The following is a 20,473-nucleotide window of genomic DNA, read 5'->3' as shown; positions in this document are numbered from 1 at the left end:
AATCATGCCTGGCATATAGAGGTCCTACAGAAGTGTAAGTTTTGCTTAACCTTGACTAGAACTTTATGAGTCCTTTCAATAAATTTATAATCAATTAAGGATATGCTGTCCTACTTTATATTTCATTATTTTTTTCTCATCTTTTTTATCCTTTTTATTGTATCTGTGTTTTTTTGTACCTGTGTTTTTTTGTTCTCCTTCTGAATTTCTTCTTAATAATGTGAGTGGTCTCCATCTTTTTTTATCTTTTTATATTTTTGTTATGTACTTTGACTTGCTAATCTGAGGCTCAACAGTGTCTCTCTCCTAATTCACCTACTTAAAGTTTTCAAGTGATAAATAATATTTTCAATTCTGTCACTGAATCAACTTCAATGTGCTGGTTGTTTTTTCCCCCATTGCCATCTGCCTGGCCTTCTGAGACAGCTGCTTCTTCTCCCATTCTTTCTGGCTGCTGGATCTGCTTACGTGTGATGCTATTTCTTCTTTGCTTACTCACTGCCCACCTATTGGTACCCCTTAAGAAACTGCAATTCTACAGAACACCCAGAAGTCCGTGCCTGAATACCCACCAAGTACTGGCCTTGCAGTTATCAGGCCCCTGTCGAAACAGCAGGTATAAACCTTTCTTCCTTGGTCTTTCCAGTGTCAACTCATGGCTCTTCCAGCTTCCTGAAACAGGAAGAACCCAGCTGGCCTCTTGAGGTCCCCTGCAAGGAACCTGCCATGATGCTCAGATACACTGAGTCCACCATGCCCTGCCTCTCCTCTCCAAGGTGTGTGGGTGTCCAGGGTGTATTAAGTGCTGATTCTTACCCAGAGTTCTTGGCCCATGGTTTAGCTACAGAGAGGAAAAGTCATGCTGGCTTAACAGTATAACATAAAACATTGACTTGGCAGGCACAACTTATGATTTAGATCAGCAGTTTTAAGTTGAAACCCTGAGGAAATAGAAAGTAAAACATCTTTTACAAAGTCTTACTCATTCCTCAATTATTTGTACCTACTGTCAAATTCTTACCAATATTTGTTTAACTAAAGTGAAGACAACTATTCAATGATTTTTCCATTGCCCTTGGGAAAAATTTAAAACTTCACATTTGCTTACAAAGCACTAAATGACTTGGTCTACATCCAGCTTTTCAACCTCCCACTTTTCTCTTTGTTCAATCCCTCAGCCATATTACATCCATCTTGATGTATAGAATAAGTCATGTTCTTGTCTACCTTGGGCACTTAACATTTGCTATTTGCTCTGCCTGGAAATTTTATTCCCAGTGCCTTCCTGATCTCTCATTAGTATCTTCCCTGTCCTGCCCCACCTCAAACACATATCTTCCTGTACAGACATGTACTCTTGCTCTGACTGACTTTTCCTCATTGTTTTGCATCTCAGTTAAATATCACATTTTCAGAGAAGACTGACAACTCAGAAAAGAAAGACCCTTTATTTTATGCTCCCATAACACATAGCATCTTCTACTTTGCTTTCATAACATTCATGAATACTTTACATTAATCTTACCTAGATTGTTTCATAGGGGCATGGTTGCATTTAACTTTAAAACTATTGTAGTCTGGGGCGCCTGGGTGGCTCAGTTGGTTAAGCGACTGCCTTCGGCTCAGGTCATGATCCTGGAGTCCCGGAATCGAGTCCCACATCGGGGTCCCTGCTCAGTGGGGAGTCTGTTTCTCCCTCTGACCCTCCCCCCTCTCATGTGCTCTCTCTCATTCTCTCTCTCTCAAATAAATAAATAAAATCTTTAAAAATAAAAAAATAAAAAAATAAACTATTGTAGTCTGTAATACCCAGCATTATAGTACCTGATAGGCACTTAAATATTTACTGGTAAACAAAGGAAGGAGGGATGAAGGAAGGGAGGGACGGAGGAAGGAAGGAAGAAAAAGAGAGTGAGAAAAAGATAAAGGAGGGAGACAGAATGTGGAAGAATTAAAGAGAGACATAATTTTGCTTTCAAGGAAAATAAAAATAGATCTATTCAAATGTATTTAAAAGTTTTCATCTTCATTATAAGACAGCATATGGTTGTGAAGCCTGCAGATTCTCAGACTATGTGGTTTGAAAATGAGCTCTGCTATTTTAGCTATGTGCAAGTCATCAGCACCTTTGTAAGTTTCATTGTCTTCATTGGTAAAGTGAGGCTAATAATAGTACTTACCTCCAAGTTTTTGGTGAGGATTCAATGTGAAATATAAGCACTTACCTCAGTATCTGGCACCTAGGACACTCTGAAAAATATCAAGTCTTATGATTACTCATTTACCTGAGGATCAAAAAGAAAACAAGGACGTCCATTCTTCAACTGAAGTGCAAAATACTCTTCCTGATTGCCAGGCGATGCGGCAAAGACAATCAAACCTTCAGGCACCCTTGTTCGAAAGCTGGCCTTAATGCCTGGTGAGACAAGTGCAATCAGCAAATCAGTGCTGGGTTTTGTTGATTCTTTCTGATAAACGTACATTTACTTTCATTATTATTTATGATGTAGTGAGTACAGTCAAGGAATTATACACAGCAGTGTACTGGGATGGTCCTAGCCATTTGGTTTTAAATATATCTTGTTATGAATGCCAACCTGTTCTTGGAAACTCAAGTCTGCACTCCCACTAATCAATATATAATGTACTTTCAAGTTATGCAAAACTCATCAACATGAAAAGACATGTTGTCAACCCAAAATTGCTTTTGGGTTGTATCAATGTGAAAATATTATCAGAGCCATAAAAATAAATGGGTTTTTGACATGAATGAAAGGAACACAAGGGGCACTGTTTAAAATACTTAGGAGGTTTAAAGAATCAATCTAGTAATAGAAGGTAAAAACTAGAAAGACCTGCTGTGAAGTGGCCCATAGAGCCAATTTTCTGAAACAGGATCCTGTAACCAAATGGTCTGCAGCTTTCAGAATTTCAGGGTCTTCCTCACCCTTCAGATCACCTACTGCCCTAGACACACAATGCTCTTGTCTTACAGGAATTTCCCCAGCTCAGGAAGCAGGGGAAGCTTGTGATTGTTTCCTAAGATGTCTTCCCACTACCCTACATGATCTCAACACATGGTATCCCACTCACTTACAGCACCTTTCCTTGTGTGTAACACATTTTGCTTAATGTATTGAAACCGGCAAAGAAGTTTAAGAGGTACAGTCTTTGTTCTCAAAGAATTCCCAGTTTAGTTGGAAATAAAAAAATGTGTCTTAACAAATTGTATGATGAGAATCAAATAAGAGGTCAAGAACTTACTTGAGAATCAAAAACAACTCATGATCACAATGTTAAATAATTAGTGAATACTGATTTGAGTAGTCATACGGTCAACCAGAACTATGAAGGTTTGAAGGTGAGAGAGGTCCCTTCAGGCTGGTCTGGTAACCAAAGGTCCTACATAAGTGGGGTTTTAATTTGAGTTCAACAGACTGCAACTACTGCAGGAACCATGTCTGACTCACCTTTCCACCCCCAGTTCATTATATGGTATCTAGGTGCATTTATTGAATCCTTTGAGAGTCTGGAGGAGGAGAAGGCAGGGGAGAGGTGCATCAGAGGTAAGGGGGAAGTTTTAGCATAGGTGTGGAGGCAGGAAAGCAGAAGTCATTTCGTATCAAATTGTCATTTTTTAACTACGCATCAATGAAACATTAACATTTGTTGAATACTCCACTGCACAGTAAAGAAGAAAAACTGACAAGCCAGTGCCTGACCTTAAGTTTTAGTTGAGGAAAAAGACAAAACAAAAATGTATAATGAGGTGTGATAAGTGATATAGAGATATATACAAGATATAATTTGATTCAAAGGGATTGAGGAAGGTTTCACAGAGAATATGAAGCTGGGGCTTGTTTTCTGAGAGTAGAAAGGACTTTGGAGAAAACTCTACAAAGGGCTAGAGGTATGGAAATTATTAAGGAATGTTGCATGTGTGGGCAGGAGTTAAGAGATGGATCTGGAGAGATGGGCAAGACCACATCTTGGCCTGTCTGCCATAGATTATCCAGCCTGAGAAGTTTGAATAGAAGACAAAGATGGAAAGGCAGGTTGTGTGATAAGTATCTTTAGAGTGAAATTTTTTAACACCAGCAAAGGTAAGCCTGGAATATGGACTTCAGACTTTCCAGAGTCAACTCAAATTTTTCCTGGCTGGTCTTCTCAACTTCTGCATCTTCGGCTTCTAGATTTTATGCTTTGGGCCCTTTTAAACATACTTGTCCTACCCATTTGGATATTGCATTGCCTCACATTCTGATTCTCTTCCTCCTGGCTGCTAGGACATTATGTCCTTGTTGTTAAACTTGTACCTGGTCAATCCCAGCATGTCTCTGACACCACAGAATAAAATTGTTCATCCCAACAAATCATTCCTAGGTATTCAAACTCATTTGAACCCCTGCTCCTAGCTCCTCTTTCCTAATAAATGGACTGAAAAGGTTGAGCTTCCCTATTAGAATTTATCCTATAGACTAAAGGAAGGCATTAAGCCTTGGGTGGAGGAAGGGAGTAAGAGGCTGCAAGTCAGGATTATGGCAACCAAACTAATGGGGGCATGTATAAAAGATACAGATAATTTAGCCACAGAGGAACCAGTTAGGATATCACTGTGCTCTGGGGGAATAAGATGATAAAGTTTTTAATTAAGAACTGACAAGTAACTAAATGGATTGAAAGAATAGACTCTCTATATTTCAGAAGAAACTCATTAAGACATGTTGATATGAGGTGATGATGTGGGACAAAATGGTGAATTCTTTTCATCAATTACTAAGGGAAAAAGCATCAAAAAGAAATAGAAAGGTCAGGTAAAAGAAGAAAATATGGGGTTGAGGATATAAGTTCAGTTTGGGGCACAATGTGTTTATATTAATGATACAAAAACAATCCATTATTGGGAAACAAGAAACTAAATCTTAGAAGAGATGGAGCAAGAAAAATAAATTAGTGATCACCTGTCAAGAATCCATGTCTCCCTGAGGCAGAATGTAGATAAAGAAAAAGGACCTTTAGGGGAAATGCACCCCCCATTTAAGAAAAGAAAAGGAAAAAAACAATAACAAAATTGGAACAAGGATAATACCATAAAATGGAAGCCTAGATAAGAGAGAACTTTAAGAAGGCAAAGTTAGTTAACCATGTAACACTTCCTGTAAGTCCAGAATAATTAGACCTGAAGAAAAGATTACAGAGCTGGTAATTAGCAATCATTAGACATAATATTTTTCAATGGAATGGAATGGTTCAGAGCCCAAATGACCAGGTGATAAGGATTGAGAGAATGGATGACTAGGTAGTGGGTGCGAAGCACTCATCACAAAAAAACTGATAAAGAAATGGGAGGCAAAGAAATAAATTATTAGGGTAGACCAATCAGGTAAAAGAAGGAAACATCTGCCAGCAAAAGCATAGAGTTGGCCAAAGTGTGGTCTACATTCTGACTAGAGAACAACTGTATTTCTACTAACCCTTCTTCTCTTAATCTTCTCTCCTTTGGGTATAGAGTAGCTCTCCCCATCAGACATCTTATCTATTACCATTTTTTTAAAAAATTGTATATGTGGTATCAAATACTATAATTAAAACTATTGCTTTAAAATTAAACAACTGAAGGTTATTTCATAAAAATAGCTACAATTCAGGACATGAAGATAATAAAACTCTCTATAAGTGTGCTGGAGGCACCTATGTGGGAGCTGACTGGAGAGCAAAAGCAAGGATTTGAATGAGGGAAGAAATTAATAAAATTAATAATTGCTCAATCTAGAAATACAATTATTTGTTCCTGACTGATGGGAAATTTGGTGAATGAAATGGAATCAGAGTAAGAATTACAGGAATGTTTATTTGAGTTATATGTGGGAATAAATCAACTAATATTATATGCCACTTATGGGATATGCAAGTGCATGTGTTTTTCAGACACATTTAATTTTTAAATTTTACACTTATATAACAAAGAAAAGCACTTTTAGCCCAACTAAAATATAATACTTTACACAGAACAAGGAAAATTTCTTGTGAAAAGGGAGGATTTAGTATAATAGAGGGCAAATTGATTTAATGTTGTATAGTCAACTTTCCCTTAGCTTTTTCAAATAATTCAGTCTTGTCATTTTTCTGCTTACATTACAAAGATGAAATTTTTTGCATGTTTTCTATGAAGAAATGAAAAATTCACACATCCATTGAGACTTCATGTTCTTGATAATAGTGCCATAGATATAGATAAGTCCTATCTTTTGAGCCCAATGCCTTAAATCATATAATCAATTTTTTGAGTGAACTAAATTCACAAATACGTGTATTGGCATATAACTATAACAATCTTTTGATGAATATATAAAATATTTCAAAGAAAAGTTTATTGAATTTACCACAAGACAGAACGGTAAAATACCTAATTGTTCAACATTATCACACCCCCTTTTCCTGTAAGAAGATTATATATTTATATATCCCATCTATTGATTTTAGGCTCAGCCATGGGACTTGTGTTGGGCAAAAGAATGGAAACAGATACGTGGTACACTGACAGAGCAGAAGCTGTAAATATAGCTGTGTCAGGTGCCTGGGTGGCTCAGTTGGTTAAGCAACTGCCTTCGGCTAAGGTCATGATCCCGGAGTCCTGGGATTGAGTCCCACATCGGGCTCCCGGCTCAGCTGGGAGCCTGCTTCTCCCTCTGACCCTCTCCCCTCTCATGCTGTTTCTCTGTCTCTCTTTCTCTCAAATAAATAAATAAATAAAATCTTTAAAAAAATAAAAATAAATAAATATAGCTGTGTGATTGAACTTGACCCTTCTTCCCCTATGCCTTATGAATGTGCTTTCATCCTGTCCCAAGAATAAGAAGACATGTGGACCAGAGCCAAGCAGTACCAAAGTATTTTTTTTTACCTTAAAGGTTTGTATTAAGGAGCAATTCTGAGTAAAATGAATAGAAGAGTGAAAAACATACATTTCTCACTTGCCTAAAATTTAGATTTTTGATTTAAAAGAAAAATCAGGAAATATTCTAAAGTTCAATATTTTTGTTTCAAATGTCTGGAGAAATGATAGAACATTCTCCTATCTCAATATTTATTCATTCATTCAAGAAATATTTAGGGAACACATACTTTGTGCAGCCACTCTTCTAGGTTCTTGAGATACATAGATGTATAAAATACACATACAAGGCTCCTGGGTGGCTCAGTTGGTTAAGCATCTGCCTTCGGTTCAGGTCATGATTCCAGGGTCTTGGTCAGGATCCCTGCCCAGCGGGAAGTCCACTTCTCCCTCTCCCTCTATATGCATGTGCTCTCTCTCTCTCAAATATATAAATAAATATTCCAAAAAAATAAAATAAAATACACATACATCCATGGCCTAGCATTTAAAAAAATCTAAAAATCCAAGATTTAGCTGAAAATATTTAACTTTTATACAAATGTTTTATAACTTAAAACATTTAATCATAAAAACAATACAGTTACAAGGCCATGGAATAGGTAAAGAGTTCTTGAACAATGAGGTAAAATTATAATAGAAAGAGAAAGGGTGATCAATTATACTGTATCAGAATTAAGAACTTTTGTCTAACAAAAGGCATGAATAGGAGAGTGAAAAGACAACTAACGTAGTAGGAGCAGATATTTGCAACACATATTTCTGATAACAGGTAAATATCCAGAATATATCCTACAAATCAATAAGAAAAAGACAAACAACCCATAAGAAACCCAGGTATCTCTTCATGGTTTACTACCTCATCTTCTACAGGTCTTTTTCTCAAATCCCAACTTCACTGATTGGCTGGTTAGGATTGGTCTATTAACAATTCTAACCACCCCTCTGCTTTACCTGTTACCATAGCACTCATCAACTCCAGTATTCTCCTTAATTAATTAATTCATTATTTTTTTAGAGGGAGAATATGTGCACAAGTTGGGGGGAGGGACAGAGGGAGAAGGAGAGAGAGAATCTTAAGCAGACTCCATGCTGAGAATGGAGTCCAACGTGGGGCTCGATCCCACCGGCTCCTGAGATCATGACCTGAGCCAAAACCAAGAGTGGGATGGTTGACCAACTGAGCCATCTGGGCGCCCCTGTTAATGTACTATGTTTTGAATGCTCCTTTAAATGTTCTTTTACATTTTTAATTGTTTATTACTAATATATTTGATTAATTTCATTTATATTGACTTTCTATACTGCAACCTTTCTGAATTTGTCTTATTCTAGTACTTGTTAAACATACATACATAACCATGTCAAATACAAACAAAGACATTATTCCTTTCCTTTCCAATATTTATGCCTTTTATTATATTTTATTGCCTTATTGCAGTGGCTGGGACCATGAGTAAAATGTGAATGTGACTTGATTCCTATCTGAAAAGCAAAGCAGGCAATATTTCACTATATTACAGGATACTTGTAGCAGTCATTCATCTAACTGAGAAAGTTCCCCTCTATTCCTAGTTTGCTGAAAGTTTTCATTATAAGTACGTGTTCAGTTTTGTCAGATGCTTTCCACATCTATTGATATGTTCTAATTCCTTCGTTCTAATTCCTCTATTAATGTGGTGAACCATATTGATTGATTTTTGAAAACAGTTCTAAGTCACCCCCCTCCCCATGCTGGCCTCCACCTCCCAATAATCTTGCAAGCCTACTTTGGGCTTTGTTATCTGTTTCTATTTCACTGATATCTCATAGTATCTTAAATTATTTCTTGTTTCTTATTATTTGGGTTTACTTCTTTGTTGGAGTTTTTAATAAGAAACTTGGAAAGGTTTGGATCATTTTCTTCTAAGATAATTACTTAATCTATACATTTCTCTCTGAACACTACTTTAGCTGCATTCCAAAAGCTGATATGCTGTACTTGGGTTTTTTAACTTTTAAATTTTCAATTTTTAAAGTTTCCCTTGTGATTTCTTTTTGATTCATGGATTATTTAGAAATGAGTTAATTTTAAATAGCTAAACTTTTTAAAATGGTTACTCTAAGGACCATCATATGCATTCTTAACTTATAATATTCTACCACAAATTAATATTATATCACTTCACACACAAGATCTCTATAGTAGCATACTTCTATATGCCATCCTCTGCTCTTTGGTGCTAGTGTTGTCATGAATTTTACTTTTATATATGTGTGAAATGCAGAATATATATTTTTGCTTCTGCCAGTCAAATATCATTTAAAGAAATCAAGAAAATATTTTTCTACTTATTCATATATATTTTTTTATTTTCCTTTTCCCTTATTCCTTCATTAGATTTGAGTTTCTATCTGGTATTATTTTCCTTTAGCCTGAAAAAAATTATTTAGCCTTTGTTGTAGTTTAGAACTACTCATGAGGTATTAACTCAGTTATTGTTTATCTTAAAATGTTTCCCAACTTGGTATTTGAATAATATTTCACTGAATACAGAATTCAGGTTGGCTTTTATTGTTTTCAAAAACATTCTATTACCTGTAGCCTGTATTATTTCTAATGAAATGTTAGCCATCATTCTTTTCATTGTATATATGTTATATATCTTTTTTTCTCTAGCTGGTTTACTTTTTCTTTAATCTTTTGTTTTTAGTAATCTGACTATAATATACGTAAGATGTGGCTTTCATTGTATTTATCCTGTTTGGAATTCCCTGAGCTTGTCTTATCTGTAGGTTGCTGTTTTATCATAAAATATGAAGATTTATCAATAGTTATTTCCTCAAATATTTTTTCCTGCCTATTTTCTTTCTTTTCTTCCTAAATCCCTCATCTCTATGTATGTTAGAACTCCTGATATTATCCCACAAGTTACTGATCCTCTGTTTATTTTTTCAATCTTTTTTCTCTTTGTTTTTGTTTATTTCATAACTATCTGTGTTCAAATTCATTAACCTTCTGTTAAGCCCACTCAATAAAGATTTTGTTGTATATTTTTACTTCTCAAATGTAGGTTTTACTTTATTCCTTTTTAGAGCTACCATTTCTCTTCTAAAATACTCTTTCTTCCTTTACTATATGCAGCTTTACCTTTAAATTCTTTAAAATATTTACAATACTTACTATAAATTTTTTGCATTCCAATTTCAATAATTTGGTCATCTGAGAATATACCTCTGTTGACTGTGTTTAACTGAAATTGGGCTTTAGTTAGATTGAGTTCACCTGTGCTTAACACCTCTCAAAATGACTAGTGATGTCACTGCTTTGATTTTATTTGTAGTTAAGCAGGCAGGAAATTGGGTTGAAATTATAGATATTTTTGGCTCATGTTTGGACTACATTCCTTTATAATTCCAGAATCCAATCACTGCAAGAATTCATAAGTGTTCATTTCTAGACCCTCTTCAATAGGCACTTTCTTGGGAACATATGAGTTAGACAATAGTAGGATTTGGGGGCTAACCTATTTTTTTTTTTTTTTTTTTTGCATTTGGATCTCTTCTAGATCCCATTTCATCTCACAAAGACACAGTGTTGTCTAATGCACAGCTGATTTCTCCTTGATCCTGAAAATTCTCCCTATATAAATCAGGCTTACTTCCCTGAGGCCAAGTACCCACGCTCAGATATGGAAGCTTCCACATGTCTCTGATCAACTATGAAGCATTCATTTCTGCCCAAAATTCAGTTCATCCAGGGTTTTCTGCATTACTGGCTCTTTGACAACCTCATAGAAAATTGTGATATTTATTTAGCCTAGGTTTTTCTTGTTACCATGGGAGTAAAAGTCTTTTTCACTCATCTATATCCAAATTGGAAGCACAGGTTCCCATTAATTACACAAGAGATTTTGTGGGAATAGGAAAGCAACAGCTATATATGTATATATATAGCTATATATATATGTATATATACACACATATTTCTCTTGAATCCAGGCAGCTTGTAGACTATTCTATTAATTACATATTTTATAGGATTTTACAGGAGACAATATTATTAAAAATAGTGATTATTTGATCAAATAAAGCCGAAAGAAGTATCAAGCCAAAGTGCTGAGATGAGGATGAAGGACATTCAAATCTGGTGTTATCACAACTCTCCTTCAGATGTATAACATAACCAGATCCATTGATCCTAAAGCTAAGGATGTGACTGTCAACAGATTTCCCAAATCTTGCTAGGAACCATATGAGGTAAATAGGTACAGCTTAAGCTAGAGTTACTTATCTCTGATATAAACCACATTGTTCAACTCACATTGAATAAAAACAATTCTAATAGAATAAATAGAAATAAAGATATGACTCTTAGTTTTAAAAAATCTACTGAAAGTAAAAGATGCTTTATTAGACTAGTATATTAAATTGGTCAAAGCTTTATGAACACTACTGAAAAACTACACAAATTAAATACGCTAATGCAATAGTCAAGCTATATTTGTCAGGAAATTAACTGGGGTATGGAGAATGAAGTCTTGATGCATAAATTCCTAAAATTAAAATAAAACTCCTCACATAAAATTGGGATATTTTATTACAAATTTTCTTATACTTGTTCTCATAAAGAAAGCAGAAATCTCTTGGTTTCATTATCAAATATCCCTTATGCATCATTTCTACTCAAGCCAATGGCTTGGAGATGGATTTCTAGCAGCCTATTTGGTACATCAGGGAATGTAAAACTTCAGTTTCATATATAAGCAACTCTGCTATATAGCTTAATTTGAATTATGCAAATAAACTCTAAATTGGAAAAGGTTTTTCTTTTTACTTGGCTGCCATTAGGTGGTGCTAAAAATGTCTCCATTAATAAAATATTTATGGTAACCAGCCCTACAAATACATGAATAACAAAATCTTTACTGATGATACTTGACAAAATAACAATTGAAAACTAATCTGAAAATGTTATAAATGCTCTGGATTTAACCCCCAAATAGCTAACTCTTTATTAGAATGCCAAAATTTTGTCTTATTTATTTAAACACATTATTTCTTCATTTTTTAAATTAAATTGTCAGCCATGACCACAAAAGAACTTGGGAAACATTAGATCAACATTCTAAAAATTACATTGGAAGTACAGATTAGGATAAAAAGTAGGGGAATGCTAGAGAAAAATAAAAAGAGTAGCATTTTACTGTGTAGTAAGTTTTGGGAAACTGTAGTTAATTTTAATCTTTATAAAACCAAGAAGACTCTCTTTCATCTTTAAAATAATCCTCTATTACCTCCTAAGAACAATTAAAAACTGTGACTGTCTGAATGTCACTGTTATAAGCACTAATCACACATTTTAATCTCCAAATGATAAAGATACAAGGAAGCAATATCACCACATAGTTTTTGAAACATCCATACACCAGAACCCTCATTTCCTGCCCAGAACAGGCCTCAGGTTCTTCATCTTAAATGGAGGTACTGGATTAGATGATCTCTAAGATCTTGCAGTAGTGTGTGAATTTATAAATTAATCAAGCAGAATTTTCATCTAACCGCTTTTCATTTCCGACTTCAATGCAAGAGACTTCTCAAGTTGCTTAATTTCCTTTCTATCTTATCTAAAGTCTTGCAACCATTGTCAAGCAAAATATTTCCAGTATCATGAGGAGATACAGCCAGGCATATCTGGGAGACACCATCTGGCATTAGATTAAAATTGGGATCTTATTCTAATTTTAATTTGTATTTTTAGGATGACTACTGAAGTTGAATTTCTTTCATCACAGTTCTTCATTTGGGTATTTCCAAAATTCTTTGCCAGTTTTTCTTTGGAAGTTGTGTTGTTTGTCTTTCTTACTAGTTTGTAAGTGCTCTTCTCTTAGTAAAGGTATCATTTTCCTGGTTTTTTTTTTTTTTTTCAGTAATGGTATATCCCTCTCTTTGCTTTCATAATTAGGTCTCTGAACTCAAAAATTGTTATTTATTTATATTTTTTCTGTTCATTTCCCATATTTTTATATTTAACATTATATTCTATTTATAATCTATTTTGACATACAGTGTGAGATCAGGATATAGCCTAGGTTTTTCCTTACACATTTAAAAACTAAAGATAACACATTCTGTGAGGCAGGAACTTCGTGTTATTTACTTCTGCATTTTCCCCAATTTAAACAACAGCTGACACCTAATAGATGCTCAAAAGTATTTGCTGAATGAATGTTTACTGACTGAAATGCATCTGTAAAATATTAAATATTAAATATTAAAATCTATTCTCCTGAGTTACTCTCCACACTTTCTATTTTGTTCCACTGATGTATTTTTGTAGCAATAGAATACCATACTATTATGTTATAATACTTCTAATATCTGACAATTTATTCTTCCTCTCAGTATCCTTCTTTTCTATTATTAACAAGCCTTTGATTCATTCATTTTTTAAATTAACACTAAAATAATTATAAGTTTCTACTTTCTATTTTCCTTAAATTGATCCTGGACATGTCTTTTTAGGTTTATACAAAATTGCATATATCTTATTGCCATTATAAATAAGATCGCCTTTAGATTTGTAATTGCTGAGTATTAGAAACTTTTTTGTGCATTTATTTTAATTAACCATCTTATCGTACCATTATAATCACTTATAATAGGTTCGGGTGTTCTCTCCCTTTTTTAGGTATACTCCAACATTTTCTGAAAAAAAAAAAAGAAAAACCAAACAAACAATAATTTTGTCTACTCCTTCCAATAGTCCTACCTTTTATTTTTGTCCCAACACATGGGCTATCATTTCTAGAATAGTATTAAATAGCAGTACAGATGATAATCATCATTTATTGTTCCTGACTTAGTAAGAATTGATATCATTTTTTACCCATTAAGTAGCAGGGTGACTCTTGGTTTATCCAATCATCTATTGTTCCAGGTAACTATGCTTCCAGTAGTTTTTCACATGCTTTAATACTTTCTCTCAACATTCATTTCTTGAGTTGCCATTCTGTGGGAGGCAGGCAGAGCTAAACATGACTATAGTGCATCTCAAAAAGGAAGAAAGAATAGTCAAAAAATGTTTTCCAGAAGAAATGTTTCAGGAGACTAGTAAATGATGGAGAAATGGAATTCCCCATAGAAGGAACCACCAACACAAACACTCTTATTATCAAAAACAATCAAGTCAAAGGTTGTAAAAGGCAGCAAACGTCACCAAAGAATGGCTCAAATGGTTTCATCTTCTGAATAGCTTTAATCCTTATTTCAAATATAGAACTACAGTCCTATATTGCATGAAGTTTTAGGTAAAAATTGATATGGTTAGATAGATCTATTTACATAGATCTGTATATATCTATGTCTATCCATTCACCCATCTCCAGATTACACCCCCAAATTGCCCTCATACCCAAATATTTATATAATCATTAACACAAAAACAGAATTCCCCAAGGACAAATATGAGAAGAGTGCTAATCTTAATCAAATGCTTCCACCAGCACCCAATAATTGTAAACTGTCATCTCTCTTTTTTATATATACTATATGTGTTCAATTCCAATCACCTTAATAGCTATAATATTTCATCTATTACATAAACTCTCTCCACTTTTGAACACCTTTTAGAAAACTGCTGTACTAAAGTCATGATATATAAAATATAAACTGAATGTTATTAAATGACAATTGAATTGTGAATTATAATCTAATAATTATAGAGCAGAAGATAGAAAATTCAGCATGTATTTTGGTTTCCTAAAATAAATAGTATTTTTTAACTTGATATCTTGTAAGATGGACAGTATTTTAACAAGTGAGTCTAGCAAATGAAGTGTTTAAGCTTAGGTTAAAAAAATATCAGCTATGAATATATCTTTTAATAAAATGAGTTTGTATCATTATTTTTTCTTTCTAAAATTTGAAAGAAACATTTAGACCTATATCTATATGTAAGTTCTACTTTCACATTTTATACCTTGAAGAAGATCTAGGTCCATGAATATGTACATGCATATACATATATAATTCATATATACAGTTGCATATTTACATATATACATATATGCATACATATTCCATGGAATTAAATTTATATTGATTCGTATTGAATAAAAGGGATTTCAAAACTTTATTTTAAATATACTAAGTATATTAAATGTACTAAAATATTGTTTTATTTTATAAAACAAGCATTTTGGGGAAACCATCAAATTCTACTCACTTGCAGCATTACTACAATTGCTGAATGACCTTGACCTTGCAATGATTTCTGTGTCTTTCATGTCAAGTCTAATGGTTGAAAGTTTTCAATGACCCCAAGCACCATTAAAGACATTTGCTTTGGGTTTTCTACACCAAATCTCTCTAGTAACAACCTCAGTGGATCCCAAGCAATTGGACCAATATGAAGATATATTTCAGACTCCTTTGAAGCAAAGTAGGATCCCAGAAATGGAATAAAATAAAAACAAATTTTCTTGTTTCACTTTCAAATAATATATGGTTAGTTTAAAATGAAGCCAAAATGTCTACTTCTGATTGTGATCCTACATTTCTAAGATAATGTTATAATCACTTCATGATTCTTATATGATAGAATTCTATGTGTAAGAGTAAAGGAATACACGATGAAGGAGCTGGCTATACTTTCAACATTATGACAAATGAAAAACAAAATCAGGACTCCCAAGGACTCTTCCCAAGGACTTATGGGCCTCTGGTAGATCAACACTTAATCCACATCTAATTTGGAGTGTGCTAGCATAATCACACCATATTGTCTCTTACATAAATACAGAATGGGGATACTCCTGAAGGTTCATGGACATAATTTAGCATAACCATAAAACCCATGGCCAGTCTATCCCTGTCCTACTCCGCTTGACTTGCTCATCAGAAGTAGGGCACAGGAAAGTCTGTTGGCTACCTAGAATAACTTTGCCTTTAGTAGATTTCTATAGATTGGGCAGCCATGTTTGTTAAGGATCAAGTGTTTTACTACAGTAGCATTTGGGGGGACTTCCCAGAAAGGATATTTTATGAAAAGGGACCAGTCTTCTCCTTCCAGGCAAAGAAATATCTAATCTATAAATATGGTCAGACTCCAAGATTTTTTACCTCCAAAGATGTGGTTTGAAAATACTAGGATTCTAATAAATGTATGTTGAGCAAATGAAAAAGTAAAATCCCATAATCCTTTTAGTAGTAGCCCATATCATTGTGTAATTGCTCTTACTGCTATAAAGTAAATTCTAGGATGTAACTGAGTACATTCTCTCTGCAACTTAATTACATTTTCATTAATTCACATTATTATGGGACTTGAGGAAAATAGATCTGCATGGTAACAATGTATATATTTGAATTTGGTTATTAATTCATTCTTAATAATGTATCATCATGGCACTAGAATATTAGGTAAATTCAATTCAGTGAAAGTAAGTCAATCAGGGAAATGTTTGCTTGTGTGCAGATAAACCTATTTATGAATGAACTTTTTTATGTTTTAATCAGTTAATATAATTTCATCTCTTCTCAACCACTTAAAATATATTAACTACCTTTGCAGAAAGTAAAGAGAAGGGAAAAGAGGAAAGTGTAAAAAGGAATTGACAACATATACCATGGTATTTAAGAGAGAATGCAGGATAGGATATGTCCCTCCCTCAAGCTGGCCTACCAGGAGGTAACTGCCTGGCCCTCACCTGATCTCCAACTTACATTACAGCACTGATAGAGTTAAAACAATTTTTTTTTTTTCTTCCAAAGGTCCTATTCCATTTTGTTAAGACATTTCTTTGGTTAAAAATAGATGTTAGATCCAGTTGTCTCAGTTCAAATACCAACTCTTCTCTAGAACTTATTCACATGTGAACTTGGACAAATTATTTAACCTCTCTATACTTACTTTCCTCATGTATAAATGGGAATAATGATAGTTCCTTCTTTTACAAGGTTCTTGGGAAGGTAAGATCAGTTAATATGTATAAAGTACTTTGAATCATTTGGCCCTATATAAGTATTATCTATTATCATTATTCTTAAAGCCCATGAATTTGCTTGCTTTCTGAGGCCCTTGATTTGGTATTATTAATTAACAGTAACAACAGAGGGCTGTATAGTACCTTCATTTTACTCATTATAAAACATAAAGCCTGTAACCGGAAACACTTTGAATACCTGCACAACTCCAAGGAAGGGAGGGGAATCTACAACTGGAACAATCTCAGGGCTTCTCTGTGAGAACAAAAGTCTCTGCACCCTCACCTACACAACCTTCTCACAGTCAAACTTCTTCCAAGTACACAGTCCTTTATAATATAGAACGTAGTTCTGTGTAAAATTACAGGAGGTTCTTACTCTACCTCAGAAAAGTACAGTGCCTCCTACAGGCAATGTACATCATTGGGAATACTAACTTGGATCATATTAACTTGGACCATCCCTGATCTCCATAACAATGAATGAACCAATGCATCCTTTCAACCATCCTTTAAAGACCCCAATAACAGCCCCCCTGGATTTTACCTATAGGAAAAAAAAAAGTTTCTCTACATGGATTAAATTCTTTAAAGACCCCAATAACAGCCCCCTTGGATTTTACCTATAGGGAAAAAAAAAAAAAAAAAAAAAACAAGTTTCTCTACATGGATTAAATTCTTGGTTGAGTTCAATTCGGGACAAAACAAAAATGTCTCATTTCTCCTGTTTTCTGGACCAGTGATTAGAAACACTGTTAATGGCAGCATGCAGATAGGATGAACAAGCTGCATCACTTCTTAGAAAAAGGTCAGGCTACATTCTAAGAAAGTCTGGTCGTTTCATCACTATATGGAAATAAAGAAAAGGCTGAGATACTGTGTGGCAAATAGATTCTGTTCCATTTCATTTATTAGGATGGTCTTATATGAAATATTAAAAGAAAGCTTATTTATAAGAAGAAGCTTCAAAACTCCATCACTAAATAGTCCAGTAATCACTAAGTAGCCATTTATTCAATTTGGTAATGGTCTGATTAAACAGTTCTCTAGTACACTAAAAACCATAGAGGTGAAATAAAACATTAGAAGCAAATGATTTTACCCAGTGGTGCATTTTCTCTCTGTGTCTAGGTCCTCCCCTTGAAAAATAAGTCAAACACTGGTATATTTCAGTAGAATTTAGTTGCTTAGTTTTGTAAGTATTGGTTTGCTAGTCTAATATAATATTATAGAGATCATAAAGACTATTTTCCTCTAAATATGTTGCTTTAAATTTCTACAACTTAATTTCACACATGCAAATTACATGGAAGAAGATGTATTTGAATTAAGTGAAATAGTCTACATACAGGATTTTAAAGAAGTTTTACAGAAATTTTGACAAGACCCCTAGTTAAAGAAAATCAAGCATGTTTACCACTTTATTGCATTTACAGAGGCTCTTCTCATTACAAATAGACTATCTTCTGAAAGTCTGTTAGCAAATCTATTGGCCCCTCAAATCCAGTCATGGTTTGAGCCACTAATAATAGTGCCATCTGTTGGTGGCAGATAATGTTGATTTGTTTGTTTGTTTGGTTTTTCCTGTGGTGCAGTTTTGTTCATATAAGTTGAAATCCTTAGGTTGAAAGAAGCTTCTTTCCTATAAAATGGTCATTTCTAAGTGCAGATACGATAGAATGGACTTACTTTGCCTCCTCAAGGCCTAGTCAAGAGCCAGCTATCTAGTATATTTTCACTTGATTTTTTGTTGAAAAAAAAAAAAACATTTTCCTAATATAGATTTGAAGTAAAGCAAGCACAAGAAAGCAGATATATACATTGTCAGCCTTTCAAGATGCTTGCACCTGAAAATGCTAGTTTTGTTTCAGATATTATAAATAATGCCAGACATATGACGACAAGATTGAAAAATAATTCGTTTAAAGTTCAGGACCAATAAAGCATATTATATTAAATTTAAAATGGGCTTCAATATGACAATATGAGAGGGTAAGAACAACAAGTAAAACTTTTACAGTCTCACCTCCCCAAACATTATTGAATCTTTCATTATTTAACATGAAATGAATGATAGCTTTATTGAAATAGATGGACTTAAAATGGTAGTATCTTCTAAAGTATTAAGCATTACTTAAGATGATAAAATGCAATAAGAGAGCATGGTATGTGACTTTTATATTAGGAACAGTTCTTTTCACCATTTGTCAAAGCCAATAATGTATATTAGTTTCAAAATAAATGTGTAATGTATTGGCCAAAGATTGGTATTATTTAAAAATTTTTCATTGTAAGACTAATTATTATGTTAAAACTGCTGAAAGATTAACTAGATTAAACCAAAAAGTTGAATGAGCTCATCTTTACTACTGATAAATTTATGAATAAACAAATAAGTAGAAAAATAGAGAATATTTTATGCCCTAAACTTTAGAAGTAAGTGGAAAAGGAAATCATTTTGATTTAAATTTTGCTGGGTTTTTTTCCCCCTATTTTAAAATAACTAATTTGATACCTGCTTTTATTTTATTTTTTTTTTGCCACCCTATTATATTCACCACTGGTAAAACAAACAGGACATTTTAGCTTTAATCTTCTTACTACATAACCCAAATAACTTCAGTCATGTTTGCATTAATGCTGCATTAATCATGTTGTTGCGTATTAATGAGTTTTCAGGCTATGCTAATTACTGTCATAGATTCTGCAGCAGCCCATTAAATATACAAATTACAGAATTAAAGAGCCAGGGCTCTTCATGATTAATCTCTAAATGGAGAAAAACTAATGATGTCTGTACAAAGTTTCTCTCTACTTTTGGCTGAGTGAGCCCAATGAACAATCAATTAGACTATTTGTAGAATAAGAAACTCACGTATTATACAATTTTATGTAGGTGCTTCATTACAACGGTGGACACTGCTTTGTAGTTCATAAAAATTGCACATTTCCTTGTCTACTGTCCTGAATATTGGTTACAGTCTTGTTCAATATTGAACATAGTTTGGAATAAGGTAAGTTCATACTGAATCCAATGAGTATCCTAAGTACTAAAAGGGCTACACAAAAAAAAGGGTTTTCATCAAAAAGGAATGGTCACAAAAAGATCACAAACTCAAAAATTATAAAAAACATTAGGGTTACCACAGAGCAAAACCATAATGCTTTACGAACCTACATGAAGTCCGTATGATATCATGAAGAGATGCTGCACAGCAGAGCAGAGCAGAACTGGAATGAAAGGTGGAACCCAACGTAGACATTTTTACATGAGTGGGTCATATAGATACCCAGCTGCAAGTCCAGGAAAAAGTATGGTTCCTCATTACACGGGCTGAGTAGAGCAATAAGCTAGTACTCAAAACATGCCAGGGAGGGGTGCCTGGGTGGCTCAGTTGGTTAAAGGTCAGACTCCTGATTTTGGCTCGGGTCATGATCTTAGGGTCCTGTGATTGAGCCCAGCATCAGGCTCCATGCCCTGGAGGAGTCTCCTTGAGATTCTTTCTCCCTCTCCTTCTGCTCCTCCCTCTGCTTATGCGCTGTCTCTCTCTCATAAATAAATAAATAAATAAATAAATAAATAAATAAATAAATAAATAAATAAATAAATAAA

At 33.9% G+C, this 20,473-nt stretch overlaps 1 protein-coding gene across 1 annotated transcript in view; it reads right to left on the bottom strand.

Moving 5' to 3' along the window:
• USH2A (usherin) overlaps window positions 1–20,473 on the bottom strand; it is a 702,118-nt gene that overhangs the window by 429,678 nt on the left and 251,967 nt on the right. Inside the window, exon 21 of the mRNA XM_035010130.1 lies at window positions 2,286–2,416. Within this exon, the coding sequence (XP_034866021.1) occupies window positions 2,286–2,416 (131 nt within the window). The remainder of the gene's footprint in view (window positions 1–2,285; window positions 2,417–20,473) is intronic.

Source organism: Mirounga leonina, unplaced genomic scaffold, assembly GCF_011800145.1.
Source record: "Mirounga leonina isolate KUSES-001 unplaced genomic scaffold, KU_Mleo_1.0 Mir_154, whole genome shotgun sequence".
Taxonomy (NCBI): Eukaryota; Metazoa; Chordata; class Mammalia; order Carnivora; family Phocidae; genus Mirounga; species Mirounga leonina.
This window is presented reverse-complemented; position numbering and strand designations above follow the sequence as displayed.